At 35.6% G+C, this 10,519-nt stretch overlaps 2 protein-coding genes across 2 annotated transcripts; both read left to right on the forward strand.

Annotated features, from left to right (window-relative positions):
- Positions 1-1,076: 1,076 nt before the first annotated feature.
- LOC106294794 (BTB/POZ domain-containing protein At1g30440) lies at positions 1,077-4,356 on the forward strand. Its single transcript, XM_013730452.1, has 4 exons — positions 1,077-1,574; positions 1,744-1,813; positions 2,249-3,496; positions 3,575-4,356. Exons 1-4 carry the CDS (start codon positions 1,516-1,518, stop codon positions 4,166-4,168), a joined length of 1,971 nt encoding a protein of 656 aa, XP_013585906.1. The 5' UTR covers positions 1,077-1,515; the 3' UTR covers positions 4,169-4,356.
- Positions 4,357-8,098: 3,742 nt separating this feature from the next.
- LOC106294795 lies at positions 8,099-8,879 on the forward strand. Its single transcript, XM_013730453.1, has 2 exons — positions 8,099-8,224; positions 8,477-8,879. Exons 1-2 carry the CDS (start codon positions 8,104-8,106, stop codon positions 8,863-8,865), a joined length of 510 nt encoding a protein of 169 aa, XP_013585907.1. The 5' UTR covers positions 8,099-8,103; the 3' UTR covers positions 8,866-8,879.
- The last annotated feature ends 1,640 nt before the right edge of the window (positions 8,880-10,519 follow it).

The following is a 10,519-nucleotide window of genomic DNA, read 5'->3' on the forward strand; positions in this document are numbered from 1 at the left end:
AATTCAAATGGTGTTTAGTTTTACTTAAACTCGTCGCAATAGTACAATTTAATGCATGAAATACTCATTAATTAATTAATTTATAAAAGTCTTTGGTGAGGAGAGTTGATGCAAAACTTCAAACCAACGATATCATAACCAGGATAGAAGTCAAACTTCACGTGGCCAAGCTGGTTATGGCTACGTCAGGAGGATTGAACGAGAAAAATCTTCGGACAACGAAGCTTCAGCCACATGCTTCGTTAGATAGATAATACGGACAAAATCCCATTCCATTCGTCACTAATAGTGGAGGAATAATTTGTTAATAAAATGTCTTCCATGATTTCTCTAAGTTCCGCTTATATCTATTTTTCTGTATGTCTATCTATATACATCACTATGATTTACTGATTATATGACATTAATGACCGTGAACTTTAATCCAGTGTTAATGTGAGTTTGCGTTTTAACTGTTACAAAAGTTGTCGTTATTTATTTATGCGCGTAGATGTGTGATTTTTCATTAAATACTTTTACAGTTTGATAAAAACACATTCGGCTAATAAAAGCACTAAAAATATATTAATACATAGTCGTAGATTAATACTAATAATACTCCTAACATTACAAACAATTAAGAAAAAGCAAATATTCGTTGTAAAATAAAAAATTATGATTTTCATAATAACCTTGCTCGCCCGCCAAAGATTAATGGGAAAGATTGGATTCTTTCGAGCAGAGATTAGGACATCACTAATCAAACCCCACACATGTACTAGACATTTTAATTACAAAACAAAGGTGTTGCTAAGTTCGAGAATCAACACAATGAGAGTGTGTTTGAAGACACAAAGGACCCCACATGAATTAGTAACTTTTATCTCCAAATCTCGAGATTTTCAAATGTCATCATCTCTTTCCTTTTATTTCACTATGGATTAAAAATAATTTGCAAATATAAAAGCAACCAATACGGAAATAATCAGTTAACTCTATTTTCTATTTTTCCTAAATTTAATAATTTTTCCATATCTTTCTTACAATAAAAATGTAATTATGGTCCCCCATAATATTCTCGTATAAAAGCTAACAAGAGAGAGTTGGTAAACTTCTCTGCTTAGCTGTTCTTGTCTAGCTGGGTTTCTGGCTTCTTTTTTTTCTTTTTTTTTCTCTTTTTATTTGTTTGGGGAAAACGTCTTTAATTTGGTGTTGCAGATAAGTATATTTAAGATTCTAACACATCGGGTCTGATTCTTTTGGGGGTTTAGGTTTTTAATTGCTGTGAGCTTACTGAATGAATGTGGAGAAAAGATGAAGCTTAAGTGTTTGTTGAAATGTCTATGAGTAGTGAAATTGATCTGTTTTGAGTAACTATCGATCTGGGATGGATCTAAAGTCTCTGTCTTTCTGACAAATTAGCAGTTTTTTTTTCTGGTTTGGTTTGGTTTGGTTTGGTTTGGTTGCTGCTGTACTTTGGGTTTTGAGTTTGGGGGAGGCTTAGCTATTGTAGCTTCTTTGTGGAGGGGAGGAAGTATGGCTTGCATGAAGCTGGGATCCAAATCTGATGCTTTCCAGAGACAAGGCCAAGCTTGGTATTTTTATCTCTCTCTCTTTTTTTTGCTTCTTCTTGATTTTCAACTTCTAATGGCTCAGCTCAGCCTTTGACTGAATTTGAGACCTTTAGTCTCTGCATTACTCAGTCAAATCTTATTCTCCAAAATGCGATATTTTTTTTTTTTTTTTTTTTTTTGCTAATTGCAGGTTTTGCACAAGTGGACTTCCGAGTGATATTGTCGTTGAAGTTGGAGAGATGTCTTTCCATCTCCACAAGGTAAATTTGATTAGCTTAAACAATAAGACGAACACACTCTCTTCTGGTAATAGTAATTTGATTATCTTAAACAATAAGACAACACTCTCTCTTCTTGTAACGCAGTTGTTAAGTCCCCTTTATCTGTAATGAATATAGTCTTCTAGAATGTTATGCCCTTCTTTGGCACTGGGGAAATCTGGTCTGCTATTTATCAAACATGTGTTTAGTTTGTACTTTACTTTGTTGGACGCTGTAGTTGAAACTTTTGTTCACCAATGCAATATGCTGAACTCTCTTCTTATGCTTCCTACCAAAAGTCATTCGGGTTCTGGCAGTCCCTTTGTTTGTAAGGATGAGGGTTCTGACGCTTATTGTAGAAACCAGTCTCTACTAAGCCTCTTCTTCTTCGAGAAAGAATGTTGTATATTTTTTCTTATAACTTCTTGATCGCAGTTTCCTTTGCTCTCAAGAAGTGGAGTCATGGAAAGAAGGATCGCAAAAGCATCCAAAGAAGGCGATGATAACTGTCTCATCAAGATTTCCGATCTTCCCGGCGGAGACAAAACGTTTGAGCTAGTGGCCAAGTTCTGCTACGGCGTGAAGCTCGAGCTCACTGCTTCTAACGTCGTATACCTCAGATGCGCCGCTGAGCTTCTCGAGATGACGGAAGAGTATGGAGAAGGAAACCTAATCTCTCAAACCGAAACGTTTTTCAACCAAGTTGTCCTCAAAAGCTGGAAAGATTCAGTAAAAGCGCTTCAGAGCTGCGACGAGGTCCTCGAGTACGCCGATGAGTTAAACATTACCAAGAAGTGCATCGAGTCACTAGCCATGAGAGCATCCACAGACCCGAACTTGTTCGGCTGGCCAGTCGTGGAGCATGGTGGCGGGCCCATGCAGAGTCCAGGTGGCAGCGTTTTATGGAACGGGATAAGCACGGGGGCGAGACCTAGACAAACTAGCTCAGACTGGTGGTACGAGGATGCGTCCATGCTTAGCTTTCCTCTTTTCAAGAGACTCATCACAGTCATGGACTCCAGAGGCATAAGAGAAGACATCATCGCCGGTTCCTTAACCCACTACACAAGAAAACACTTGCCAGGCCTAAAAAGGCGACGCGGTGGCCCACCTGAATCCAGCGGCCGTTTCAGCACGCCTCTGAGCTCGGGGAGCGTACTCTCCGAAGAAGAGCAGAAGCGCTTGCTTGAAGAGACCGAGGAGCTTCTCCGCATGCAGAAAGGTTTGGTTCCGACCAAGTTTTTCGCCGACATGCTTAGAATCGCCAAGATTTTGAAAGCCAGTCCGAGCTGCGTAGCGAACTTGGAGAAGAGGATAGGGATGCAGCTTGACCAGGCGGCGTTGGAAGATCTTGTGATGCCTAGCTTTTCTCACACGATGGAGACTCTATACGACGTTGACTCTGTGCAGAGGATCTTGGACCATTTTCTTAGTACGGATCAGATTATGCCTGCTGACGTTGGCTCTCCTTGTTCTTCGGTGGATGATGGGAATGTAATCGGATCACCACGGTTAATAACGCCAATGACAGCGGTTGCAAAGCTGATCGATGGGTATCTTGCTGAAGTGGCACCTGATGTCAATCTCAAGCTTCCAAAGTTCCAAGCTTTAGCTGCTTCTGTTCCTGAGTATGCTAGACTCTTGGATGATGGACTCTATCGTGCCATAGACATTTTCCTAAAGGTAAGAACCCATTAATCTTGGTGTTTCTTTAACGCATACATATTAAGTTTGTTTTTTTTTTCTTTTGATGATTTGCAGCATCATCCTTGGTTAGCGGAAACAGAAAGAGAGAATCTTTGCAGGCTGTTAGATTGCCAGAAGCTCTCTTTAGAAGCTTGCACACACGCGGCGCAGAACGAGAGGTTACCTCTAAGAGTAATCGTCCAGGTCCTCTTCTTTGAGCAGCTTCAGCTCAGGACCTCTGTAGCTGGATGCTTCCTCGTTTCAGACAACCTTGATGGCGGATCAAGACAGTTAAGAAGCGGCGGATTTGCAGGAGGATCAACCGAAGGAGGAGGAGGATGGGCAACTGCAGTAAGAGAGAATCAAGTGTTGAAAGTTGGAATGGACAGTATGAGAATGAGGGTTTGTGAGTTAGAGAAAGAATGTTCCAATATGAGACAGGAGATTGAGAAGCTTGGTAAGACGACAAAAGGTGGTGGCGGTGGTGGTTCGGGAAGCGGTAGCAAAACGTGGTTTGGTATTAAGCTGAAGTCACATCAAATGTGCAGTGCTCAAGAAGGATCTGTGTCAAAGTCAAACAACGAGAATGTGAAGATAGAGAAGCTTAAGGATGTGAAAGAACGTCGTGGGAAGCATAAGAAAGCTTCGAGCATTAGTTCCGAGAGGTGATAAGTGGTAAAATTTCCACGGTTGAAACGTCAAGCTTTACCTACCGTCTTTGAGATTGGTTAGCTTTTACGAGCTTCCACTGTTGTAATGTGTGCATTGTAGTCAAGTGGTGCTTGCTCTCATGTTTTTTTTAACTGTCTATGTATCTTTGACGACCAACTTTTTTCTTGCATTGTTCTTTTCTTTTATTGGGAACTTAAAGAAATCAGAAAACAAAACACAAAGAGGAGAAGATAAAGAATAGGAAGATTCAATGGTTAAGTATTGGTTTGTCTAATTTCAAAATTTCCAATGAAATAGTTAGTTTTGTAATGCAATACGTAAATAAGTCTGTAGAACAAACACAAGTTTATTTTTTTTATAGACCTTTCCTGCTAGCTGAACGGTTCCGGAATGAACGCCTACGAACGTATTTAATGATACATAATGGATTAGCTACATACTATGTAATCCAAGTTTGAATTTTTTTTAACTAACTCGAAGGTAAGATTATATATTAGTGGACTACCATTATAAACAACTCGATTGAAGTCCAAATTCAAACTGACAAAACAGTGAAAACTTAATTTGCTATAAATATTATTTATTAAACATAAGACATACAAATTTACGTAGTGTCCAAAAAATTACCACCAAACTTTTCTAAAAAACTAAGCCTTTTTTCAAAAAAAAAAAAACTTTTCTAAAAAACTATTTGTTTTCCACACGATATGAAGAATTTTTTTAGTAAAATCTCGTATAAGCTTTATCTTTTCTCTTACCTTAAGAAAAAGGCATGTCACTATTGTTAGATATTAAAATTTTCTGAAATGTAACTACCTTGCTTTCATATAAAAATTTATATAGCTATATCAACCAATGTAAAATGGATAAGATCTTTTTAATTTTGATTCATAATATTTTTTTACCGATGAGATAAACTATAAACGAACTATAACCGTTTGGTTACCCAAATGTAGTTTAGTATAACAAATGGAATCCGCAGAAGAAAATTAGTTTTTGCCAAAGTAACAATACAAATTAATCCAGTTATAAGTGATGTTTCAGTAAAAAAAAAGAGAGAATTTCCTTATGATATCCCTAAAAAAGTTTTGTCAAAAATATAGTCTCAAAAGATTAAAATAACAAAAAATTTCGAAAAAAGTAAATATACACTTATAATCCTAAGGTTAATTAATCTAAGCTTATAATTTATAGTTAAGAGTGGGGGTTTTGGGAGTGATGTTTAAAAAATAAAAATTAAAAATAGATTCAAAAGCATTTTTGAATTTTTTTAAAAAAAATTGAATTTAAAAAATTCATTTTTTTGAAAATTTGACTCTCTTATAAAATTTTCAAATTTGAAAACATATAATTCAAAACTATAAAAAAATTATTTTTTATTTATTTATATTTATATATCTAGGAAATAAATGTCTTTTACCTATTTAATGAGATATTTTGGCAAGTTTAATCTTTGTGAACCTTTTTTGTGACAATTTTTTTTAAAATAGTCTAGTTGATAGAATTGCCCATAAAAAACGCTGATAGTTTACATATTTGTTGAATTATTTTTAGTGTATGATATATATTTGTTTATAAGATATTTATCTTCATTACTTTCTGTAATAACTTTGTAAACATAATTATATATTAATAAAATTATTAACCCGGTAAAAACACAAATTAAAAGAAAAAAGATCTAGAAGGACATTTCAGAAGTTAGGGAAAAGATCTAGAAGGATTATTATTTATTAAGGGCATGACTGGTGTAACCGCATCGGCTGCGATCGCGGAAGTTTGCGGATGCGGATGGTTGCGGTTTTAAAAGATTTGTACGACTGGTACTGCGGTTAGAAATTGGTGCGTTTGCGGGATACTTATGATTGGTTAACCACCAAATACAATAGTGGTTAAATAATAAATTAACAATATTTATATTTTATATAATTATAAAAATATCAAACATCATAATATTATAATAAATATAAAAATTATATTTTAAAATTTTTTAAAATTATTGAAATTATTGAAAATATTTTTATTTTTAAAATTTATAATATAAATTAAAATATAATAGATATATTTTTCTGATTTATATTATTTCAATTTAAAATTTTTATTTTTATTTTTGTATTTATATTTTTTTTTAAAAAAGAAAAAAAAATTTACCATCCCGCAACCGCAAACGCTAGCTGGAACCAGCTTTTGAATTTAAGAGGCTTGAAGCGGTATAGAGCAATTTGAATGATTGTTGCAAAACACCAACAACCGCTACAAACCGCAAAAGCTGCGTTTGCGGATGGTAGCGGGGAAACCAGTCATGCCCTAACCCGGTAGAAACGTAAGTAAGACTTCATATACCCGAGTCTTGAATGCCAAAGATTAATCTTATTTGGTTCTGCGTTTCTCAGATTTGCTTATGCCTTTGACAATGTTCTTTTTTATTTTTTACAACAAAAGGCCAAAACGAAACTAAGTTGATTCCTAATCCAAGAGCCACCTCGGGGGAAATGAGTCAACATAAACCATAGCAAAAGGCTGATTCCTAGCACCTCATGCCAGCTTATCTGCCATTGTATTTTGTGCCCTCGGAATATGTTAAATAGTAAAGGGATGAAAAAATTCCTTACATCGCAGAAACTCCTCTATGTGTGTAGTGAACACCGGCCATTCTGTTGGTGTAGACACCATCTTCACCAGTTAAGAGCAGTCATTTGCAAACACCACTTCAGAGATTTGTAAGGTCTTCATGCACTCCATCGCCCATATCAAAGTTTCACATTCAACATGTAAAGGTGATAGACTCTTGCGAATAGACATTGCACCCATCATAGTATCAGTTCATCCACCTTTGACAATGTTCCTTGTAGGTAATATAATTATTCCTTATAATTTTCAGTTATTACCTTCTCTCCATCCTTGTAAACTTCAATCTTAAAGTCTCCTCCGTGTATGTGCAACAAGCCTTCTCTAGCATGCCATATGAGATGAGATTTGTACTCATATTTGGCATGTAAAGTACTTCGGTGAGTATAACTTCTTTTCCATCACAATTTATGATTTGAATATACCAATGTCTTTGACATCACAATGCATATTGTTTGCCATCAAACCGTATACCATCTTCCACTTCCTTGAAGTCAAACAAAACATCTCTTTGTGATGATATGTAATAAGCATTCCGAGTCAAGAACCCACTCCTCCTTCGTCTCGTGAACACTCGCAGTTAGCACCAGTGGCTGCTTGGTTTCAGACACCACATTGGCTGAATCTATAGCTGATGACTGTTTGTTATGTCTTTATGGACACTCTCTCTTCGACTGACCAGCTTTTCTGCAAATAAAGCATCCAATCTTTTAGTTTTTATTGTACCTTGGCCTTTATTTCCATCGTTCATCTCTAGACTTTTATCTTCCTCTTCCCTAGCAGTTTTCATTCTTGTCAAGTCTTTCATTCAATCTTCATCTTGATTTTACGTACAAGCCTTCTGAATCTGACATGCTTTTGTTCAACAGTCTTTCAATTCAATCTCTTTAGAGTAAGCATATGTCTTCATAAATAATCTAATTTTTCATAAGATCTCGTATTTTCAAACACCTAAAACATTTTTTCCATCTTCGCTAAATAAGTTTTGATTCCAACTTATCTCTTTTGTAGATCCAATGGATGTAGAGATCATCAAGACCATACGGCCGTCAATCACAGGAGTTAGTGATTCTACTATTTGGATCCATACAAATGATGACCAATATTCAGCCAAATCAGGTTATAAATTTTTACGTAATTTCTGTCTACATCAAGATAAGCCAAATACTGGCAATGTAGATAGAAACCTCTTGAGTGATGTTTGTAGTAGAATTAGGAAACTAGATGCTCCACCAAAGATCAAACATTTTTGGTGGAAAGTAGCTCATAATTCAATCTCTACTGAAGAGAACTTGCACAAAAGAAAAATGGTGGGAGATAACACATGTCAATTGTGTGGTGAACATCAGGAGACAACAAACCATCTGATCTTCCAATGCAGAAACAACAAGGAAATATGGAACATGACACCATCTATCCGGACACCAGGTGACAACTTACTACGTAACTCATTATTAGAAAACGTAAGCATACTGCTTACCCTCGGTAATGGAAAGAGAAAGCCCATACCTGATGTTATCAATCAGGCACTGATAGACTATAATAAAATCTGGAAAAATACATCAGAGGCAAATGAGTTACAAGTTGAGCTACCTGAAAGCTATACTATTACTGCCCCGAAAAGATGTAGCAGCATTGATGATATAATTATAAAAGCTAATACTTTGTGATGCTTTGTAGATGGTTCTTGGACGTCACCAAAGGACAAGGCTGGAATTGGTTGGGCTCTATTCAACTCTGAAGCAAAAGTTATATTGGAAGGAAAGGCAGCAATAGAACCAGTCAATTCTCCACTAGAAGCTGAAGCAGAAGCATTGAGAATGGCGATAATAAAATTGAGGAAGCTAAGATATTACACAGTCACCTTCTATGGAGATTCCTCTGATCTTTATGATACAATCTCAAAACAATCTCATCAAGCTTGCCACATCACTTCGAAAGGAACTCATTGTCCAACTCACATGAAAGATATTGTCAATCTGGCAAGAGGGAACGAATACAACTTTTGCTTCCAAAAGATTGAAAGGTCTCGTAATGTTGTTGCAGATAAATTAGCTAAAGAGGGGTAGGATTACAAACTCAAATTATGTTGTAAGTTGGAAAAACAATATGTAACATTTACTAATGTTTAATAGTAAGGTTGACAAAAAAAAAGGTTTTGATTCCCACAAAAATATGACCACATATTATTAAAATACTACTTTTCTTTTTTATTTTTGAAATAAAATACTACTTTTCAAAGGTCACGAGTACAGATTTTTTTCAGATGTAGACGAGAAGACCAAGACAATAAAGCCCAAAACAGACGTCAAGAAAAATAAGGGAGCTAAAAAAGCGAATGTGAACTAAATTTATATTACACAGCAAATTTCTCCGAAGATTAAAAAAAAAAAAATCTCAAATGGACTTTATTCTTATTTGCCCTAGTAACTCTATCGTTCATGCTTATTTACCCCACCTAATAAATCATTTAATTTTTTATTTATTTTAATTACAAAAATGTCAGTAAATACTAAATTACCCTTAATAAACTTACAAAACTACAATTAAACCTAAGCTAACCCTCTAACCTAATCAGAGTTTTTTCTTCTTTCCTCTTCCCCTTAGAACTTGCGTCCCGACCACCCCGACACCACTTTACCCCTTTTCCTTTTGGTGCAAACCCTAATCGACGAAATCACCTATTCTTCTTCTCTTTGTTCGAAATCAATCTGTGCGACGAATCACCTCTCTCTTACAGAAGCTTTCAATTCCGTGTGTCTCCTTCAACAGAAGCCTTCGGTTCCATCTTCCTCATTTTCAAAAATCTGGGTAAGTTTTTTCTTTCTTCCTCTTTCTTTTGAGTTCTATGTTCATTTGTAATGTGGGTTCAAAAATAATTGGTAGAAATTTGTGTGTGAATGGTTAAATGATTATTGGAATGAGAAAATAGAAGCGATTTGAAAGGGAAGCAATGTGGATCTTTCTAGAAATAGGGTTTGAAAGGGAACAGATTTATCTATGCTGATTGAAAGCGATTTGGTTATAGTTCTTATTAGTATTAGTGTTTATGTAATTGTTTGTGTGAAACTTTGGAATGTAATAATACTGAATTGAATGTTGGATAAGTGAACATATGCAGATTGAAAGTCGGTTTCAGTTTCAATTATGATTGAATGTTTTTTGTTACAGGATATCCAGAAGATCGAGATAATGACAAGACCAAAGCGTGGAGGAAAGAAAAATACTAAGCAGAAGAAAGGAAAGTCTACAAAAAGAAACATTGCTCCTGTAGAAGAACAACATGTAGAAGAGTTTTCAACTGGAAATGATAGGGATGATCTGTCAGCACATGAAAACGAGACTGATCATCCTGCACAGGAGAATGAGACTGATCATCTGTCAGCGACATCTCAGGTACTCATTCCCAAAATTATTTCTCTCGTTTTAGTTAAAAAAATTTGTTATTATTGGTGTATTACTGGTGCGACTAGTATTACTAGGAAAAAAAATTATATGACCCTTATTCCTTCTGGACAGATTAATAAATAAAATGTTAATATAATTTTATATGGTTTTCAGGAATGCCAACCATTGCCACCTGATGTGCTATACTTCAAGAACACCGAGTTCACCAAGACATGCAAGATACAGAGCAAGTGTTATGTGAGTAACACGGTGGCTACCATCAAGACGCTTAAGCCTGAGTTGAAGTGGTTCGAGAACCACCCTCAGTTTTGTCAT

This window comes from Brassica oleracea, chromosome C5 (assembly GCF_000695525.1).
Source record: "Brassica oleracea var. oleracea cultivar TO1000 chromosome C5, BOL, whole genome shotgun sequence".
Taxonomy (NCBI): domain Eukaryota; kingdom Viridiplantae; phylum Streptophyta; class Magnoliopsida; order Brassicales; family Brassicaceae; genus Brassica; species Brassica oleracea.